The 22,739-nt window shown below is 42.1% G+C and overlaps 1 protein-coding gene across 2 annotated transcripts in view; it reads right to left on the reverse strand.

Annotated features, from left to right (window-relative positions):
- The window catches only part of ABAT (4-aminobutyrate aminotransferase), a 57,503-nt gene that overhangs the window by 14,587 nt on the left and 20,177 nt on the right, over positions 1–22,739 (reverse strand). For both annotated transcript variants that reach the window (XM_055806200.1, XM_005244114.4), the window contains exons 2-6: positions 20,010–20,138; positions 8,425–8,522; positions 7,548–7,577; positions 6,853–6,970; positions 1,423–1,472 (exon numbers count right to left, since the gene is read on the reverse strand). In XM_055806200.1, coding sequence (XP_055662175.1) covers positions 1,423–1,472; positions 6,853–6,970; positions 7,548–7,577; positions 8,425–8,522; positions 20,010–20,079 — 366 coding nt within the window. In that variant the 5' untranslated portion in view covers positions 20,080–20,138. The remainder of the gene's footprint in view (positions 1–1,422; positions 1,473–6,852; positions 6,971–7,547; positions 7,578–8,424; positions 8,523–20,009; positions 20,139–22,739) is intronic.

Consider the following 22,739-nt stretch of genomic DNA (forward strand, 5'->3'; position numbering starts at 1 on the left):
CTGCTGGCACCACTGACTGTGGAGGCAGCTCCTGTTACTGCTGGCTTCTAGCTGACAGCCTCTTAACTTCTCTTTTCCCATGGACAAATTAGCAACTGTCACCAGACAATAGGATTTTTAGTTTGGAGGTTTTGTTTGGTGTGGTGGTGGTTTTGGGTTTTTTTGGGGTTTTTTGTTTGTTTAACATCCGACTTTGCCTACTGCTGCATTATAATGAAGGTATTGTAAAAATTATTTCTGAGGAGATGACAAGTTACTGTAAGTATTAGAAATATTAGTGCTTCTGTAATATCCAGACCTGCCTTTGATAACTCCAGCATTTCTAGCCCTGGTGTTTTACTTATTTTAAAAAAAACCTTGAAGTATTTTAGTTCTGGGGAAGGCAGGATTTCTCATTCTGAAGAAATGAGCACTCCATGAAGCAAATCAGCTCAGGGAACTCAAACGTCTGCACTTTGACACGCTGGCTCAGGATTTACACGCTGCTGAGTGAGCCAGCAGGCTCTTTTGAGAAGGGGAATGCAGGTATGAGAGGCAACTGGCCCACAGCCTTGCAGGCAGTGTAGCCACCTGTTACTGGTTTGCAGAAACAGTGGCCCAAGTCATGAAAGACAGTACAACCAACAAATGCCTGCTGATGTGCAGTCAAAAGCCAGCGAGCTCAGTTTATCCATGTGCTATATGCGTAAGTTATTGTGCCAAAAAGAGTTACAAATTTTAAAAAACGCACAAAATCCAAAACTTCTGTCCAAGCAGTGAAAAAAGGAAGCTTGAAATAGAATGCAGCTTTCAACAACTGTAATTTAATCCAGGTTATTTCCAATCACTACCAGTATACTGTTAGGGGAAATAGGCAGACACTTTATTTAAGAAGCAGCTACTCTGTTCTGAAATAATCCTGTTGCTCTAAAGATTTTAGTATTTCAAGGACTTGTCAGGGGTTTAGTCAACTCAGTACTTAGGAGATGGGAATGAGCCACTACCCCCTCCTCCCGCCCACCCCCCCAAAGAAAACAAAACCCAAACCCAAATCACCCACAGCATTCCAGATTTAGGGCACTATTTTCATACTCAAAGTATATACTCTTTCTCAAGGACTTATGCTTGCTTTCAAGCTCAAAAATCTTCATGCAAGAATACTGCTAAAAGGGTTAATTGGAAACACTATGCTTGAACTGTGATTTAAAACTGGCTGCAGACACATCAAGTACTTGCATCACCCAAATGTTTACTTCTTGTGAAGTGTCACAGAGGTTTTGACGTCTATTCTTAAACACTATGAAGCTCTTCTCATCTAGCGAGAAATAAAGCAAGCAAGATCTTATTGTATTTTAAATTGATTCATTAAGCATTCATTATCAGGAAGACCGCCACAAGGAGGGAGAGGACTCCTTCAAGTACCTAGTGTTTTAATTCACTTACCAAGTTCTGTGGCTGCTGTAGAAGCTTTATCAGAGAGGGATGGCTGTAACCTAATTAAAAAGAACAAAGAAAGAAAACAGTTATTTCTGTCTGGTTTCAATAAACTAATGTGAAGTGTAACCTAGCGAATAACCTTAAGTTAATGCTTGACTGTTTCGGTGTAGCTTGTGTATGTAACTACTAATAATAGAATTTATTTCAAAAGGAGGACAAACCTCTCTTCTTTTACAGAATATATTATCTGGAACTTTGGTACAAATTTTATGCCAGGCAATAGCAAAACATCTTTTCATACTGAAAGCTAAAAATTGAACACAAATTATTATTTTTTTTTATTATTATATTTTTTTAATATATTTTATTATATATTATTAAATGAACATGACACAGATCTTTTGCCTGGTAGGGCCTGATTGCAGCATCACAGTTTCTTCCAAGTATTGTGGGACCAACATTATTAAATGCTTGCTCACTCTCCTTTCTAGGTTTCCCACACGTATTTGGTTTCTCTACAACATGTGAACCTCTCCTCTTCCTCAATTAAGAACAGAGATCACTTTCTGCCAATGCAGCCCACAAGCCATTGTTTCTCTTCGTCACCTTTTAGCTGTGGTAAGGGAAGTGTCTCCAGTTTCTCCCCCTTGAAGCAGGCTGTTTGCCGGTCCCGCTCCCCATAACCTGCTCTGCTCGACCCGGTGGCTCTCACTAGCACTGACCACCCGACGTGCTTCTGTCGCTCTGCTCTGCGGCGGGAAGCTCCCATGCAGCTGTGTCCATCCACAGTAGCTGGTGCTCCATTTCTAGTCTCATAGCTGTTCTTACCCCACGTGAATATCAGACTGAGTATTCCCAGCACAATAACAGAGCTTTTCCCCCCCTCACTGTGCTTTTTAACTGACTGGATTTTTCTCGATTGGAGAATACCTTAGAAACATATATTCCTCCCTTTATGCTTTTCTTCCATGCAGTTCCCCAGTCTTTGGCAGCTGACCATAAGAAACAGACAAGCAAAAATCCACATATTTACCAATTTTCCAAAGAAAGCTCATTTAGCAATTGTAATTTCAGTGCATTATAAGGTACTAACGACATACCAGCAAGGGCTCTTTGTCCCTCAGCAGACACAGCCGGGTGGTGCTGGGTAACTTTAACTAGCACAGCAGTGTTTTTCTCGGAGACAGTTTTTCATTGCTGATGCGTGCAATGAGCACACGTTATGGCAGACCCAGCAGGGATAAGCCCTGGCACTCCAGCAGAATTTTGCCAATGGCCTGACAGTGCTCCATGACGTCTGCCGCAGTTGGATGGCATTCATCGCCCCTACCCTCTACAATGCTATCCGAACACTCTCTCTGCGCAAGGTGCTGCCAAACTTGGTTTCGAGATGTGCATGTACTGGCCTTCACATCACCTAGGCTTTCACACACATACACACTCACACTTATTTGTACGCATGAAGACTCACATTCCACCCCCGCACGCTGCAGACATCCATGCACGATCACTAACAATCCTACCAGAAGGAAGAGGCTGCCTACACTGACAGCCATACGCCGAAAACTCACGGGCTAATGAGCATCCAAGTCTCTAACCTGCCGCATCCCATCAGTTATTCCAAGACACCTGTCTGGAAATCTCTCCTCCTAAGTCACAGATTTACATACCTCAGCTGTGCACCACCGTAAAACACACGTGTTTGACAAAGCGCTGTCTTGTATTAAAGGAGATTCTGCACTTCTCACTTTCTCTCATGACCAGCTTTTTGTTTTTCTTCTCATTTTCCTTACTTGGACAAATTTTTATTTGGAAAAAGATGCAACAATTTGTCCTTTTTACCCAGAAACATCAAGATACTAAGGATTTTAACGTTTAACACAATAAAGGTGCTTAATTTATACCCATTGATGTTCTAACCTGCTTGCTTACAGGTAAACCAACATATCTTACTAAAAAAAACCAACAATTTTTTAAAAATCTTTGAAGAAGCCAAGAAAATTTCATTTTAAGCCTGATTTCTAATGTATGAAATGCCAAAGCGAGAGATAAACATCATCTTTTATATTCCCTTGTAGGAACAGTTGGAAACCTCATCTTCCCTACTGCTCAAGAAGTCAGACCACTAATTTTATTCCGAAAGCTTATCGTGCCTCTGAACTCCTCATTCTAGTTGAATGACAAGAGCCCTGATTATACTGTCTTAGCAACGGAGCATTAGGCTACTGCATTAACAAATCAATTGTAAATTCCATTTTGAATATTTCAGTTCAAAACAAGGAAATATTCAGCTTGTTTTAACTGTGTGTCATGCTGCAAAGAATCTGTTAAAATTATTATGCAGATAACACACGTGGCTATTTGGGACACTGACAACTAAATCTGCATTGCATCTGTCATGGGAGGAATTGTTGTTAGGCTAGAGGGAACGACACAGTTGAAAGCTGTGTCACTGAGAGCTGTAGCTGTGGCTGCTGCTGAGAGCACCTTTAAGAGTTTATCTAGCGTTTCAGAAATCTCCAAACTAAACCTTACAAAAGTTTGTAATAAACAGCTACCATTGCTTAGGAAGCTTAACAATTAACTCTGGTATTGCCTGTAAAAAGATGCAACTCCATTGCCAGCGCTAAGGTGCATGAAGAATGCAGAGATCTTTGCAACTCCTCTTACGTAACATATATTCAAGGCTTCTATTGCCCGTAACTTACCCCTTCCCACCCACACAAGATGTCTCTCCCTTTTTCTTCAGGCTGAGTGGCCCAGCCTTCCTCCTAACGCTCCCTATTCCTCTGGCGCATCCTCAGACAGGCCCCAGTAAAAGCAGAGCGGATCCTTAAAGCCCGACTGTGTCTGAAAGAGTAGGTCTGCGTGTAGAAAGATGCTGAACTGGTACATGGGTTCACAGTCGTAAAACTAACACCAGAATAACTAAGTGGTTACATATCTGTTATACAATGTGGTAAACAAAGTAAAAAAGCTCTAGGCTGAGATGGAAAACAGGCAGTAACTTGTTTCATTGCCATGACCAGTGCAAGGGTTTGTAGCTTTACGAATCCACTCTCAAACACATTCCTTTAAGAAGTGTCAGAGCTGGCTCTTAAGAGAAGGGCACCTGCTTCATCACTCTTGCTCTGTACCGAGATCAATGTGACAGGAAAGTACATGTCCTCCAGGCTCATGAACGTGCCTGTCTGCAAAACGAAAAAACCTGGACGCTGCTAAAATAATGAGATGGAGAAAGCCCAAAGAATACACTTGAACCGAGCAGCAAGCTGCTGTCAATAACACCAAACTACTTCTCTGCATCTGCCCAAATAAAAACAGACCTTCCCAGCACTGAAAAGCAGATTGTTTCATTTGCTATTCCAGGATGTTTGCTAGTAAACACATCAATAGAATCCCCTCTTGCGTTTGCCTCCACGGGGTTTCTAACTCTATTAGACTGAATCGATACAGGTTGAAAGGAGTATGTTGTGCTACCACTTCCCAAAAACCATGTGGTAAAAGACTGGTTTAATTTTTGTTTTTCAGCAAGAAACAGTCCAGAACATCTTTGCCTAGAGGGTTTTTTTATACTTTATAATTCTTATCTCTCTGCACAGGCATTTACTGCCTCTCAACCTCTGCTGATAAATATATTCTAGTGTAGCAGATCATTATTAAATCTTGGGGAGTCCTGACAGATTCATAAAAGGTTTTATTGGATTTACTTGTAGAGGGATAAGCACAGATGACTAGCAAGCACCTTGTGATCTTGTTTTGGTGTCCCAGTCTACAACCTAACTCTGTCACCAAAAGGGACGTTATTAGCAACCTCAGATAGTCGGTCTTGCCATTCAGCAGAACTTAATGAAAATAAATTAATGCTGTATGTTCAATTATATTTAGGTCAGCCTGTAAGTATTAAATTTCCATTTACTATTGTTGCTACATATCATAGAGCCATTATCAAGAAGGTGTATGAAGCACTGTACTATAGTTCCTTTGCGACTGAGGAACATGTCCTCTAGGACAAAAAAATCCAGCTTATCCTCAAGAAGGCATTGCTGTACATGAAGGAGGCTTAGCTAAGGATTAATTAGAGGTAGTGGAGTCCTGTATCTATGTCGCCAGTTTCAATCAACCAGAAAAAGTAAACTGCAGAAGCCCCTACCCCTTTCTGCCCATTAAGAAAATATTTTCCCCCTAATACTTAAATATTTTATACATAAAGCTATATTAAGAGGGGTGTGCTTGCACCATCAAGCACTAGAAGGTCAGAAAGCCTCAGTGCACTGTCTTAAAACCTTAATTTCAATCTTCTGGAGTATGCACTGACTACCCTTTGACTACACGACCATGCACTAGTTCCACCAAATGAGCATTTCTTGTGTGAAGAATGGGAGGTCTTGAACACTAAATGCACCTCCTTTCCCAGAAACCGAAAAACCAATCCCATTTAAGTTAGATGAGCACTGGCATACAAGCATTGCACTCCTTTGTCTTACCCCTGAGGTGCTACATGACAGCACAAATATTAACCGTTTGCAAAGAAGACTGGGATAGCTGAAAACCCATTGCAGTTACAAGCCTTTAGATGCCAAAAATTTGGTAACAACCTGGAGATTGCTAGCGTGTGTTTGCCAATAAAGGAGGCCTATAGGGATGTTGTTGAGTCATCACGCTTTCTATACATAGCGCATTGACTACCTTTTTAATTACCCCAGCGCTTCTGCTCTTTTTGCTTCTGCAGAAATATATTTTAAAGCAACTGAGAGGAACCAGGGATGGAGATCAAACAAACTGAACACCGACCGAAACCTATATTACTTGCAGTTGGAGCCTACATCTCTGCCTTGCTGCTTTTCCTTCTTGAAATGCTTCACAAAAAAATCAACCGACTTTCCCAAGCACTTGGTAAGTCCACTGTTTGGTCCCTCAGCCCAAGTGACGTGCCACCTTTGCTTTCACTCAGTACCACACTTCAGTGTTTGGTCCCGTTTCATCCTACTGGAGTCCACACAGACAACTTTTTTTTTCAGTTCTTTTGAGACAGAAATGTTAACTAAAGCATATAATTTAACATTACAATATTTAAGTTATGTTTGCTAATGTTTATAACCGTAACATACCATTACAGAATCACAAAGTACACAAATCCAAGCAAAGGCAACCTAAACTGTGGAACCTGAATATTCTATATAAGATTAATACTAGAGCTTCTTCCAGGTACCACTATGTACTTCAAGGGAGCTGTAAGTATTCAATTTGTAGTTTCTTCAGCTATGCAAAAACCCTACTACACAATATACAGCAGTAAGGTGTACCTGCAACAAGGCGTACATTATGTCAGCTTCAGTGTTTTTAGTTAACCAACCAACTTCTCTGGAAGCTGCTGAGATAAGAAAACTACAGCTTGAGGACAAAGCAAAAAGTTTTGGTATGACTGTCTCCTACCTATTGGAATGGATGAAATCTGAGAGTAGAGATCCAGCATGCGATTGCCATCTACATCTACCAGGTAGTTCCCTCTGCTCTCTTCATAATTGCAAAAAAAGTGTACAGCTTCTGCATTCTTAAAGGAAAAAACAAGCAATGCTTTAAAAAGTAGCAGTATATGTACAAAGGCACAACTGATGGTTATACAGCACAATATGATAAAAATATCTAATAATAACATACAAAGACACATTATATTCACTGCATGTGAATTAACTGTAACAGTCCCTCTTTATAGAAATAGCCCTAAAAGGGCAAGTATGCACTTTTTCTACAGAAACAAAGCACAGACTTTGAGGAACTGCTCATTTTGGGAAGGCAATATGCACTTAGGTTGACATACTTTTAAGCTCAAGCTCAAATATACCTATGTGTTTGCTGGCCGGTTCATAACAACTTGCAAGGCACATACAGCATTTAAAGAAAAATCACTGATCCTAGCAAAATAATTCTGTAGTATTCAAAATACGCTAAAGAAGTTTTTATTCAAATGCACATATACACCATACATAATATTCTCAGCATGGAAACCCAGAGTCAGTGTTTCATCTTTTTTTTGGTATGAAATTAAACATAAAAACCCAGGATTTTAAAACAAGTTCTGAAACCACAGTATTAACACCCCCCAAAACTCAGAAAACTTGACAAATTACCTGAATGCCATTCAGCTGCTTCATTAATTCCTGTAGAAAAAGAAAACATCAAAGAGTCTCAGGTATGTAATTACCAAATACTGAATAATAATGTATGTTTCTTTTTTATGATCACATAAATCATGTGCAAAACTCGCAGTCCTATGTGCTTACCAGGCAACTCTACTTGCCACATGAACATCCATAGTACACCTTGCAAATATTACAGTCAAAACCATTAACTGTGTCATACAGAGCCACATGGGCTGCAAACACAGTTTAATTGTAAATCTCAAAAAAAGGGAAAGCTGCCTCTTTATATTGATCAACTGAACTCAGAAAACAAGAGAGAAATCAGAAAAGAAGAGAAGCCAGAGACACACAGAACGGATACTGGCACACTGGTTCTAGAAAGACAGCTCCTTTTTTTAAAAAAAATAACAACAACAAGAACCAAACAGAAAACCAAAAGCACAACAACAACAAGGGCACACACAAACACTGACTCTGCCGGAGCAAAACAATGTCCAAACTGAAACTCTTGCTTCATTTCAAAATTGAAGCATTACTTCACATCATAAAAAAACCAACTAAGTTTCTCTTTCAGCAGGAGCACAGGTAATCAAGCCTGATGAGACCTTTCATCAAGGTGATGCTCTTTTGCTTTCAGTTACTTCACATGCGAAGTAGCAGCTGAGATTGAGAGCTCTCTCTCAGAGAGGGGCATTTTATTCATGAGCTTTTCATTCTCAGCATCTTGATAAAAGTGGGCATAGACTATTGTGAAATTATGATTATTCATATCACATTTAAGGTTTGGAATGAAAGTTGTTTTCTAGCAAGTTAAACACAGCTAAAGAAAAAAATCCCCACAAGCTACTATACTTTGGGAACTTACTCTAGATCGTGGTCCAGGAACTTCCGTCTTCATTAGAGGTCCGTCATAATCAAAATCAACATCAATTTTAGCAGCGGCTTGACTGATATATCTGTGTCCTGTAAGAAATAATGAAAGCCTGAGTACAGACCATATTTTCTGTGCTCTCCTCTCAAGAATAAATATCCATACCTTACCTGACAGACCACTTGACAGACAAGACCAATTACATTGAACTGTCCAAAGTGAACTAAGTATCTCATCTCTGACAAGCGTTAAGATAAAACTAATACCAGTGAGATGGCTTTAAAAAAAGTTAAAAAAATAATAAGTGAGATGACCAGGCACCCCTAGAGAAAGAGACAAATCCTACTGTAAAGGACAGGAGGACTAAGAGCATATCTGCTTCCATCTCTGTTGTTGAGCCTGTCCATTACACCTTGCGCATATTTGCTGTCAATTCCCCACTCCTATGAAGTGACGGTTTCACCTGCTATCAGTAATAACTGAAAAGCCTGATGGAGTCCACAGGTAAAAACCATTGTGATGTTCTGCAGTAGCTTGAAGAACACCATTTGGGAAAGATTTGTCTTAGAAAGGCAAGTGGTTGTGTTTAAAATAAATTCAAAATATCACACGAATCCAGCATCTTGCAGTGCAGCTCTGACATCTGGGTCAACAACAGTGACAGTTTTCCCTCTGATCCTGCCTCTGACCTTGCTGTTCTTTACCCACGTGTGTGACTGAGGAATCATAATAACTGTGACACCTTAATGAAACCAAAAGGCAAAAATCTCCTGTGCTTCATCAACAACAGGCTTTGCTTCCATTTCTGAAGTAACTGTCTCAAAATACAGGGTTTAGGCATACTTCATGTTACAGAGACAGTTCTGTTCAGCACATATTCCAGGTACGGACCTGTTCCATTAGGGGGATTTACAGGATGGCGTGGGAGTTGCACATCTGCAACAGAGGAAGCACAGCCTCCAGAGCCCGACACCAATGTGACCAGCAAGAGACTAGGAACTTGCTCTATACTCTGTGGTTAACTGTTGAATTGAACTAACACTCTTAATTACATTTTTGTCTTACGCTTAATTTAGGGGTACCACACTTGGACTAGATCAACACCCGAAAGATGAGGGCATAACTTCTTTTCGTCTGGGATAAGCATTTTTAAGATGGTGCAATTTGGATAGCCCAAAACGAAGATCCTTAGCTCTCCTCGTCAGCAGAAAGCCGAGCCGCGTTCAGAGTGCTTGGCTCATGCCTGGGAGCCAGGGGACACCAGCCCTTGCCTGGGGGTTCAGAGCCACGCAGCAGCACAGCCTGAAGTCACCATCCACCAGCATCCCGCTGCGCCAGCGCAGCACTGCCAGATGCTAAAGGGACACAGCGCAGCCCGGTCCAGCAGGAGCCCAGCACGGGGGCACGCGGGGAGGCGGGCCAGCACCCACGCACGGGAAAAGCACCAGGGTGCAGTGCTGGCCCCGCTGTGCTCCCACCCAAAACCACCTCTCCCTGCCAGGGTTTTGTTTCTGAAACATACTAAAAATGGTTTTTGTTTGGAAACAATAGTTGTCAAATAAAACAAAAATGTAAATAAATTATACATCCTTGATAAATAGATGTATTTACAAGGAGAACCATTTATCAAGGTCCTCTTTGATAAATAAATGTATCAAGGAAAACAGAAGGTATACTGTGATACTGCATAGCACTGTTTTGAATACAGCCATTCCACCAAAATTTCCAACAGTGATGAGACATGTTTGCCTTAGTTTGTGTCATCCCGAGATGTCTCAAGCAAGCCTGATTTTGAGGAACTTTATCTGAAAAATCACAGCTCTTTGAAAGCATCTCTAACCGAGCACTTAAATTCACTGCTCATTTGCAGAAAACTTAGTCTGCAAAGATGATCCTTCTCCTCAGCTTTAATTCCAAGTCCTTGTATCTGAGATGCGTCAGTGCCTCTCTGCAAAGCTATTAATAGGTTTTGTTACAGCAACACCACTTCATTTTTGTGTCATTCTGTTTAGCGTTCATGTAAATTGGAGACCACATGGCAACTGCTCCACTGGGGGGGAAAAAAGCTACTGCGTATAAAAGATCAAAAGCTACACAATTCATAGCCAATAAAGCTGCAGATTTAGCAGACACACTATGAAGTCTAAAAGGGGAAAAGAGACCAGACTACCCCTTTGTGCACCCTGCTCCTTCCCTGATGGAGATCACAGCAAACCAGCTGCAAACAGTTCTCCTCCTCCATGTCCTGTTCGCTCCATCGCCCCGGGCTCTGGGTGCTACTTGCTGTGATAAAGGGGAAAGCACCAAGAGCGGCAAGGCACAGAGTACATCGGACATTTTGGCAGTCAGCAGTAACAGGAAAGACAGGGAAATCCAGCAGACACCTGGAATTGTTTGACACGGCTGTGAATTTAAGACAGGTGAACTATAACCCACAGGCATGGTCCTCCTCACTTCCTCCCCCCCACCCTGCCCGGTGCTCTGCTGCCCCAGGCCCCATGCTGCCGTGCCCCCTCCAGCCATACACCAGGGTCCTCCCAGCCGCGGCAGCAGCTTACACAGGCGCACTGCCTTCCTCAGGCTTTTCAGCTCAGTTCTCATAAAAATGCACTGGTTTGGACACTGATTAAATATCTCCTCTTCTGTTAACAAGCAAGTCACCCCTGCCCTGCAAAAGTGCAAGATGCCCGACTGCCAGGCTCTAAACCCGAGACTTAACAGTCAAAGATTTCCTGGCCATCACCTGTGAGGCATGGATGACATTCTCCCTCTTCCACTTCCTTAAAGGACAATCTGAAATATTTTAACAGATGAGGATTCTAAGTTACGCAAATATAAATGCTTCTCTAAGAAAGCTCTGTTGTGGATATTGCAAAGGGCACAGCCTCCCCTACAAAATGACAAATATTTACAGAGCTGTGCAACCGCAAATTAATTTGGAGACTATTTTGCTGTTGTCCTAACTTGTTTATCACCACAAGAGGTTGCTTCCATCAGCCAGGCTATGTGACAAAGACAGACCAAAACCGGTCAGCCTGCTTTGTAGATCGTCATCTTCATTATCTTTTTGCTCATGCCACAGCCTCTTTTGCATAGGTACGTTGAACTAGGTACTTGCCAAGGCCACACGTGAGCAGTTACAAACACACAGTACTTTGCTGTGCAGTGCTGTGCTAACGCACATTGGCATAGCTTGTCTCTATTGACAGCCAGGAAGCTATCAACAGCCACGTTTTCATACACAGCAAAGCCTGACCAAGCAAAACTAAAACATACAGGTCTCCCCAGAAGAACAGTTGATTTAAAGGCCATTTTTATCAAATTAGTAATGTTGGCTAATTTGTGAGACATTATTTTTTAAAACAATAGCTTCAAGATCAGCTTATCCAAACCACGGCCATCTAAAAAATGAGCAACACAAGTGACAGGGTTCCCTTCATTTACTTGTTATCTCCTAAAGGAGGCTACACATCATCAGGCTCTACTAGAAAATGATTTCTAGGCCGATTCATGAATACAAATTTAATTTGATATACTTGTTTTCAGGAGCTCACAGAGTATCTCATTTTATTAATGCTGGCATAACAGCAGCTACACCGATTTATTGATCCTTACACTTGCCAAGCAGCCATTCTGCCTCCTAGCTCAGACAAACACTATGGTTTGAATTTGCCAGAGCAGTTTGCCATAAATAAAATAAAAATACCTTGCGTTACCAGATCAAGGGATTTTGAAAAGTAGGGGTTGTTTTTCTTCCCCTCAGGTAGAGAATGAAGAATACAGGCTAGAACAAAACCTGCAAAAAACCAAAACCTCAACATACTAACAAAGTCTTTGATAGAAAAAGCTAAAACCAAAGTGGAGTTAATCCTCAAAGTTTTTATTTTTTAATGACGTTCTTCTCCCTTTGAGAGTATAACATAAATGATTGGCACAAACTCACACGTTTCTAGAAAGGTCAACAGATTTATTCCAAATAGCCCACTTCACTACTCATCAGATATGTATACTTGTTCACAGGGTTGGTTAAAAATAAACCAAAGAACCCGAATTTTAGAACACAAAAACATGGCTCCCCTGCTTCCCCCCCTTTTAACTCTTCTTTTTCTTCCCTTACACTTATTCCAGTAAATCGTGACACTGATCAGAAAAGTTAATGACACTCTAAATGGCCAGCTCCTGCAAAGAGCTCAGTCTCCACGTGACTTGCATTGGCACACGCAGGTTGTGCAAGTCACTGGCACTCACACGTGAAGAGCTCCCCTCATCAAAGAGCATCCTCACAGCAAGAACACGAACTGTCTTGCTGCGACATGGCTGAAGACTTTTGAAGCCTAATGCCACCGCAGTGCTCAGGGACCTGTCCAAATGCTCGTGGAAATGAGACGAAAGGAAGCAACGCAGCTTTTACCAGCCAAGGACTCCCGCTCAGCTTAACGCTGCAGAGTTTAAGGAACAGGGGGTTATTGCCACAGCACCACTCCCCTTCAGACAGCCCGTTTCGTTAGTCTCACAGGCGGCCCTTATTGTACAGGCAAAACTTGGAGCTCAGACCGCTCTCAAAAGGCACCGACATCAGAGCCCTGGTGAACGATGGTCTGGCCACCCCTGCATGAAGACTCACCAGCTTTTTGGCATCCCTTGCTCTGGATACTCTGCAGCACTCTGCCCTCCAGTCCACAAATAACCGCAGGGCACGGGCGCTGCCTCTTGCTTTCAGGTGCCCAAGGCCCCGCATGCAGAGCACAGAGCTGGGAGGCAGCGCGCTCTCCTGCAAAGGCTTTTCCAAGCACTTGGACACCGTGACGGATGGCCGCACCAATGTCTGCTTTATTTTGCCTCGAGGAGGATTTCAGCCCAGAGGCCATGCTCTGGTCTCTCTTGCTTCCCCCCCACCCATGGTATTAGTATCTCATTCTCTTAACGATGCAAGTAAATCAGATCACTCACTGTAGTGTTTCACCCCCTAGTAAACTGCAGCATACTCTGCTCAACTGGCATTTTTGTCTTGAAGGTACTCAATATACTTTACAACACAGCCAAAATTATTCCTGTTTGACTTTTTAATATCAACTTACCCTGCAATAGGAACCTTGAAGTCACCCTGTAACTCAGGCTACTCCAATTTGATACTTAAGAGTTTAGACGTTTGCACATCAGGTCTAGGTTTTGAACACTGCACTTTAGCCTCTCCAAAAGACAGTAGAGAACAGGACAGATAAAAACTGAGATTCATATTATGTCCAAGCAATGTATTTTCAAGAATTAGGAATCCCTGGTGGCTGGTCCTTCAGTGAAGTAACAGCACTACTTTTGTAATAACAGAGCTAGAATACAGAAAATGCCACAAAGTCAAGTGAGACCCAGATTTCCCCAAATGCTGAAACTCTCCAACAAACCTCCACAGTGTGTATGTTTATTATGATTTTGTCACTGATGGACTGACAGCATGTGCACATGATAACCTGTCACTGGTGACACCGATGTACCCGTACTGCTCTGACTCCACCACGCAAAACGCCTGATGGCTGTACAGCTTTTTTATTTTAGAATTTCTTGAAAAGATGGAATCTCAATAAAGATATATTACTGGCCTAAATATCCTCACAGATCTTTTTTAAAAAACAATATAATTTTAAATTAATATTCTTCAATTCATATTACACTATAACCTGTATGTAAATCAGTACCTAGACTTTTAACTGAAGTTACACTCTTAAGCCAACGGACCAAGCCAATCCACTGACCTTCTGCTGAGGTCTATGGTCAGACTGCAATAGAAAAAGGGTTTCTTGTGTTACATTAACTTATGAACAGGACCAAATGCCATGACCTCAGCTCTCATCTTAAAAGTGTGTACAGGTAATGGGCTACAGCAGAGTGTCTGCCTCTGAAGAACCATTAGGAAAGCTCTTAAATTACATTTAGCTGGTATGACTAAGAACAGTACCCTCTTCTCCCTGGTAAACAAAGCTGGCTCTTCACGTCATGACAGAAGTCAAAAAACAAATGTCTGTACTAGTAATGAACCTAATTATCAGAGAGCACATTGTCTGAACAATTTGCAGAGAATTTTCTATCCATCCCATTTAAAGAAGGTGCGTACAATAATTTAAATTCTACTTTTCTAGATTCTTGTGGACTTCTCAAAGCTCTATGCAACACCCATAATCTTTCTAAACATTTGAGTAACATAAGCAAACTACTACATCCTTCCTCTTCATCAAATGGGATGTCATAATTTGCTAGCAGAGAGAAAAGCTCATTTTCCAACTTGTCTTCTATGCTACCCTCATGACTCACCAGGTGTCTCAGCAATTTTTAAGAAAGTACCACATTGCTATGGCAACATAATTAATATAAGTACACCCTTTAACATTTTGTGATGTTGGTAGTTACAAAGAGCACTACTGTTAGCAGGTCTCCGTGCTAAGTTAATTAATCTCTGCTAACAAGAGCTGGGTTCAACACAGGGCTAGAAAGAAATCTCTGATATGCTTAACCACAAATAACACTCATATAAACACAGCTCCTGAGTGTACAACAACTGGATATTACCTGGAAGAAACTCCAGTGGAGGCACTGAAATTACATTGATGTACTAATTAAAGAGAAGGAACTACCCCAAGGGGAAAAAAAAAAAAAAAAAAAGAAGATAGGTGAAAGTAATTGCTGGCATACCAGATCTCTGAAATGCAAGCGTTTCACTGGGAAGGAGTGCAGAGTGAAAGCTCTCTGGTCCCCACAGAGGCACATTACACGAGCCATAGGACTGCTGCCCTGTGCAAGTGCAGCAAGGCAGTCTCCCTTGCATGCCTTTAACTTCCACTCCACAGTGTCTATCAAGCCGCTTTCCAGACAGAATTTTTGGAGTGTGGAGGCCCTGACAGCCAAAAGTAGGAGGACTGCGATTTCCCCCAAGTCCTCTTTTAGGTGTTGCAAGTAGAATCTGTTACTAACAGATCTTGAAACAGAATGGCAAAAGGCCAGGCTAGCTAGAGATGTTTGGAAAACGAACATCGCTATTGCATAATATTGTGAAAACTGAGATTGCTATTTACAGAGTGGTTACGCTCTAAGATCAGAAGCTCTTCCACATGAGATTGTCTGCGTTTCAGTACTCCCACATACACACTGGAGATTTTATTGGAACAGGATTCTCCAAAGACGAAATAAAAATCCAGTACCAAACAGGCTGTACAGAAGTGGAAGCTCCTGTAAGAAAGAACAAGAACAGTTCCCCCTCCCCATCACAGCATAATCCCAAATCAGCTCTTCAGCAGAGTTACAGGAGCATCCAACTGCTGCTTTTCTTGTAGTTCTTATGGTCTGAATCAGTCAGAACATCCTTCACCATTTGCAGCACAACAGACCACACTATCAGCTACAGAGCTCATCAGGACATCTTTTAGGATGAACAGCCACAAGGAACACCCAGGTGGGAAAACACAGCCAGCACTGCCACAGCCACCCTTTGTGGCACAGGAAGAACAAGAAAATTAGATCGGAGCACAGGCCTTACATTCACTCAACACACTGAGAGCTGAAGTCCAAACTTAGCCTTGCAGCAGCGCCTCCTTCCAAGAAATGGGGTTTATATGAACATTTTCATGTATCTCAGCTTTTTCTGGGAACGTCTGATCAGACAAAAGAGTAAAGTTTCCTCAGTCCAGAGGGAGAGGTTGCACTCCAGAGCCATCAATGGCCAGTTCCCAGGGCACCAGCTGAAGCTGACCTCAAGCCCATGTTCTCTACAATCCAGAGAAGGGAACTGATCCTTGCTTACACTGCACATGCCTCACACGTATCCAGGTTGCTCTCTCTGCTTTCCTAGGGAAGCTCCTAACGTACAAACCGAATAAGAAAAGTTAAAAGTCTTAGCAAGACTTAGATTAATACTGAAGACAAAAGTAGAACTGAGAGTGTATCTCACAGCTTTCTAACCTCTTTCTAGTAACTGTAATGGGGACAAGTCAATAATCAATATGAACATCTCTCAGATTTCACTGCAGCACACCTGTGAGATAAAACTCTCTGTGGAGAGACAGGAAACTTTGAGATCGGTGAGGTACAGCCTCAGCCAGAGTTAGTCCATTTCGGGCACTGCAATAAAAGTGCAGAGTCTGGAGGAGAAAAACTGGACCTGCAAGGAGAGCCTGAAATAGTAGTGAGACCAGTTGAGAAAAAATTATGAATTCTTAGGGGAGGTAATAGGTTTCAAAGGTGTAAGAGGCTGCTGCAAAGAAAAAATAAACATTCCAGCTTCCAGGTCCTTTGAGGACAGTAAAAATAATAAGGATTTGCTTTTTTTCCTGTTTTTAAACTTAGGTTAAATATTAGAAAAAAGTTTTGAAGGTAAGGTCAGTTCACTGATACCGCAGATTGCCTGGGGAGGCTGCAGAAGCTGCACTGCTGGAGGCCTTTAGGAACAGGTCAGCATCCTAGAAGAGCACTGGCACGCACTGATGCAAATGGATGCTACCTTAAGGCTACCAGAAGACCGACCTTTTGGCATGCTTTTCAGTTCAGGATTCAAAGACTAATTCAGCCCCTTAAAGTTATCAGTCAGAAGCTGAACCTAAGATCTTTGGAGTCCCAGACTGTCCTCATAATTACAGCACCCTGCCAGCTAACAACCAACTGCATCTCCACCTGCCTTCAAGGCATGGAAATGAAACAGCTCTCCCACCACAGTGCCACAGCCGATAAAGCCAGAGCTGGCACACAGTGGAATAACAATTTACATTCAGATGATCAACTGTGATCACCTGGCAGCACACCAGGCTGACAGCAGCAACAGAACTCACTTCAGGTAAGGCGTAATGCCGAGGTACGTTGTCATTTCCCCAACATCAGCCACCTCTCCCAGATTTCCCAGCTGTTACCATACTACAGCACTATGCAGGAGTCTTTGTAAAAAAAAGATAAGGCTAGCTACTCAGCCTACTGCCGTTCTTCTGTCACCCTTCAAATTCTAGTGAACTTTATCTTTGTGGCCAAACTATCAAGTATGTCAAATACATAAGGAAAATAAACACATATCTGATAAAGACACTTCTAAGCAAGGTGTTAAGGACTCTAAATACTTGGGCTTCATATTTTTGGGGAATATTTAAGTTGCACATTACTTTCATATGTTTTGCCTAGCTTTTGCATTTTGACCAACTTAAATGATTTTCATTATTGTCCCTCTCTACTTAGCTTGCCGTGGGCTAGTACTGTGCTAGTAATGAGAACACTACAAGCAATGGTTAAGTTAAAACATTCTCCAACCAGATGCTTATCTGTTATCCCATATTCCTTATAAGATTGAGGCCTTGAAATCCATATTAATTAGAATTAAACACTATCCCCCATGTACAACTAAGAGAAAATTTCCTAAAAATATTTTGATCTGTATAAAGCTTAGTCACCTTTGGCCCCACGTGTTTTACAACAGTTTCACTGTTTCTTCACTGCAGTGAAAGCAAACTTGCCACCATCCTTCCTTTTCACATGCCCCTTTTTTGTCAGTTACCAGCTTCTTTCATGCGAGAGGCCAGCACAATGCCAACTCCCACATTAGCTTTAAAAATCAGAAACAATCAAGGATGAAGAAAATCTCCTTTTGTAAATAAATTTATGGCAGATTCAAGATTATTGTGCTTAATGCACACAAACAACTGAAGCACGACAGCCCACAGACAGAGATTTCTACCAAGAGGCAATGTATTTTCTCCTCCTCTCCACCTCCACCTCCCCTTTGCAAACCCTGTCATTCCAGTACCACAGAAAAAAAGTTAGCAGACCAAATGGCACCGCAGGATTTTTGTGGGAGTAATGCACAAGTCTCTTTTTTAGTCTGTAAAGCTCTGAACTTCAGTGCTCAAAAATACCTTGGAGGAGAGCACTGTGGAGCAGGGAGCTCCCGGCCGCTGTCCTCTGCATTCCCCTAAAAGCCAGCAGAGACCAACAGCACTGCAACCTTAGGTGGGGCTCACCACGAAAACCGCCTCAAGCTCCAATTTTTGCTACAAGCATCAGAGCCTCCTGCCTATTCTGTCAGTCAAGAATACTGCAGCCTAAAAAACGGACGGGATACTGTGTCTTCTGGCGAGGGGCTTTCCTCTTGCTCCACCTTTTCTAATCTCTGGACAACACACACACAAACCATTCACTCCCAAAGGCCGCAGGTCTGTTCTACAACCAGCAGCCAAGGCCCCCTGTTTGCTTCTACATTTTGGCAGGCTTTCCCACTTTCCCAAGTTTTCTGAAAATGAGGATGGATTAATGGAGCGCAGAGTTGCTTTCCTTTCTCACTGAAGATCTACAGCCCCCTCACTGCAATGGTGAGAAGAGTGAGTTAGTGCATCGGCCCTCCAGTGACCTCAATATCTCACACAGCTGTATTTGTCTTTATAGTTCGGATGCGGCAAGACATGGAGAGGGACAGGGAGCATTAAGTGATGCTGAGATGACAGATGAGCTCAAAGGACTGACAACTAACGAAGGCCTGCTTGCTGCAAGCAGTTTCCATTGTCCACTATCGACCAAACGATCACTGCTCTTGCACAGCGCAGATAATCAGTGCGTCACTCCCATAAATAGAAGCGCATCCTAGGCTGAAACACTGACCTAATACTTTTGCAATAGTTACAAGACCAGACTTTGTGTTCTTTAGTCAAAGGTCAGTTGCTCCCCAAAGTGTATTATTTAACAGGAAATCAATCATGTTTAAGTTTCTGAGCAAATGGACTGTTTGCCTGGCAGGAGCAGAAGCAGCATAGTGGCACTGCAGAAGAAGGGCTGGAGAAGAAACATTCGGCATTTACTCAGTCACAGAAAAAGCCATTCAACCATACTGTGTTCAGTATAACAACACACAAAATGGATGCTAGTTCTTAGATTCTGCACTGCTTTGTCCAACAAAGCCAACAGAAATTTAGTTTTTCTATTTCACAGAGATTGCAGGTTTAATATTCACACAGACATGCTAAATTACCAGCCGGGGCCAAGTAAGAACGTGCCATTATACATGTAGAGAGAAAGAAGAAAACAGTAGAAAAAGAAGTAGTGAAATTACATAAAGTAGAGAAAGTAGTTTGATGCAGTGCAGTAGGTTTTTATTTCACACAACAGCTAACTCCTTGCAGAAACACACATCCCCAGTAAGGGCCTTCAAGTCACTCACACAAAACCTCTCCACAAGGGAAGATGGGCAGGGTCACACCACATAGCACAAAGACAAAACACACCTGATTTTGATGGATGATTGTTCTCTGCACCAGGTAGCATCAGGAAGTAAGAGCAGAGTTTCAAGGGATGAAGAGCTTTGTTTCAGTTAGTGTGTTTACAAAACAAATTATCAAGTAAATGAGTTCTTGTTTGCAGAAAAAAGTAAAAACAACCCACAGCACCTTTGTGGGCCAATTCTGACTACAACTGCATCATTAGCTAAGATGCAGAACATCACATTCTTCAGTTTTTGAAAGATAAACACCACTGGACAAACCCCAGCACATTCAAACTGGAATATTGTCCACTAGTGTAAAGTGAACACTTACCAAATACAAAGCAAGAAAATACAAAAAAACACTTACCAAATACAAGCAGCCTGGAGTTTTGCTGCAGGCAACAGGTCAGCTGTCGACTAAGCAACATGGACGCCATTTTATCTTTTCTTTACTTAAAAAGACTCAATCAGGAGAGATTTCTTTCCAGCTGACGTTCTGAAAAAAAGAAATGCAAACATTTATTCACATCCCTATGGATGCAGCCACTATTACTGTGCCATTCGTTTCAATTTCCCCTTTCACTAATTTAAATCCAAAGAAACGGAATGCATGCTTTGATGGATTAATGCTGATGTTCAAAGCAGTCTCAGGGTTGAGACTCAAGTCTGATGATAGGTCTTGTTGAGGCAAATAACTTCTAGGCCAAATTGCTATCTCCCAGCTTTAGCGGGGCCAGGAGGTAAAGATCATTACCTATTTTCCCTTGCTGCTCTTCTCTACTTTCTCTGTATACGTGGACTACATTGAGCTTTAAAAAAACTGTTTCCAAGTTAGTCTCTCAAGCCAATCTATTATTTCAATTCAACCTAAGTTTATGAGAAAAATCTCATCTAATATAAAAAGACAGCAGGACAAGCATTAGGAAACAAAAGAAAATCAATCCCCTGAAAAAAGTTTCTACCAATTAACCACATCTCTATTAAGACAGACTGTGGGAGCTGGGATAGTTAATTTTCCTCTTTGTAGAGTGCTCTCATGTGAGAACAATGTTGATAGCACACTGATGTTTTTAGTTGTCGCTGGGTAATATTTATACCAAGTCAAGGGCTTTTTGGTTTCTTGGGCCCTGCCAGCCAGAGGGCTGGAGGGACACGGGAAACTGGGAGGGGACACGGCTAGGACAGGTGACCCAAGCTAGCCAAAGAGGTATTCCATACCATATGATGTCACGGTGAGTATATAAACTGGGGGAAGAAGAAGGAAGGGAGGAACATTCAGTATCTGTCTTCCCGAGTAACCGTTACACATGACAGAGCCCTGCTGCCCTGGGGATGGCTGAACACGCACCTGCCCGTGGGACGTGGGGAATGAATTCCTTGCTTTGCTTTGCTTGTGTGCGTGGCTTTTGCTTTACCTATGAAATTGTTCTCATCTCAACCCTTGAGTTTTACATGCCTTTCCGATCCTCCTTCCCATCCCTCTGGGTGGCAGTGAGCGAGCGGCTGCGTGGGGCTGGGTTGCCGGCCGGGGTTAAACCGCAACATTCCGCCTGAAGGCAGCTCTGGTTGCATCCCATCAATGTGAAGGGAGGAAGTACAGGGGCCTGGGTCTTCTCAATAGTGTCCAGAGTCTGGATAAGGAGCAGTGGGCACAAACTGAAATACAGTAAGCTCCACCAAAACCGAGAAAAGCCCTGGACAGGTTGCCTAGAGAGGATGTGGAGTCACCGTGCTTAGAGATATTCAAAACCCAGCTGGACATGGTCCCGAGCAGCCTGCTTGAGGTGATACTGCTTGAGCAGAAGGTTGGACCAGATGACCTCCAGAGGACACTTTCAACCTCAACCACTCTGTGATTCCAGCTCAGTCAGTTAAATATAAATGACACAGAGTCAAGTAGCATGAACGATAATACAACTCGTCTTTCACTCTGGATCACCCATGCAAAAAGCCTGGCTGGAAGTCATAAATAGACGAAACAGGTCATTGAATTATTATCCAGGACACAGGTTAAATTCAGACTTTACACGCAGAAGTGTGGTACCCTGTGTCCTATGCAGGACACTAGGGGCCACCTTTGCCTGTACAGACTAAGCTGGCGTTTTGCGCCTGCTGGATCTCTCCCCACCCCCAGTGGGTGTAGACCATCTAGTAGCAATGGACTGAGGCTTGCAGCCCAGATTTGTCACCATTACCTGTAAACCTCCTGGAAAGAACTCTATTTAACAAATACGCTCTGAGAATGAATCTGACCTTCCAGTGAAAAGAGATCACAGCTTACTGCTTACATCGTTTCTATGCCATCAATAAAATATGCAAACAGATATTGATGACTAGATGCATCAATATTGATGACCAATGCAGGGAAGCATTGATCTATCGATACCGTGATAGGAAGTATTTTTTACCTAATGCTAATATAGCAGAAATTTAATTTCTGTATTGTCTTCAGCCAAGATACCATTTGCTTTCCACCACACTTGAGCTTTTACGAAATGGGCAAAAGAAAACAAAACCCTCCTTGTCTACAGAGATCTATTAAATCATGAACCTATTAACACCCAGGTACAAAGAAAATTCCCTGTGCCTTCCCAGACAATTGACACAGCACTTCGTTTTACTTAGTTTGCTCTGAGTTCAATTCAAAATTCCAGGTATTTTGAAATCTGCCAAGGTGAGCAAACACTTGCACAACATTTGTGCACATGCTGGAAAAAGCTAGACGAGCTTCATAAGGTTTTGGGTCAGAAGTGTAGGGGGAACCAGTTATTTTTTTTCAGAAAAGGGTAACTTCATTTATAAGACAAGATTAATTTAATTATTTTTTTTCACTCTCCGCTTCTTTAGTTGTGCTAACTTTTGCATAATCAATGCATAAAAAATATCCCAATATCATAAATTTCTTACCTCATGACCATCCTCTAGCAAAAAACAAAAGCAAGTCAGTCAGTAACACTACCACTACGGAAAAAAGCTGTTAAAGGGTGAATCCCCTCAGCATCTCTCACAATGATTAACCACCTTGATTGATGCCCTCTGCTCAGAGTTATTTATCTGTACTTCTGCAATCTACAATTCCCTCCTTAAGTTTGCTCTG

This window comes from Falco peregrinus, chromosome 5 (genome assembly GCF_023634155.1).
Source record: "Falco peregrinus isolate bFalPer1 chromosome 5, bFalPer1.pri, whole genome shotgun sequence".
Lineage (NCBI taxonomy): Eukaryota > Metazoa > Chordata > Aves > Falconiformes > Falconidae > Falco > Falco peregrinus.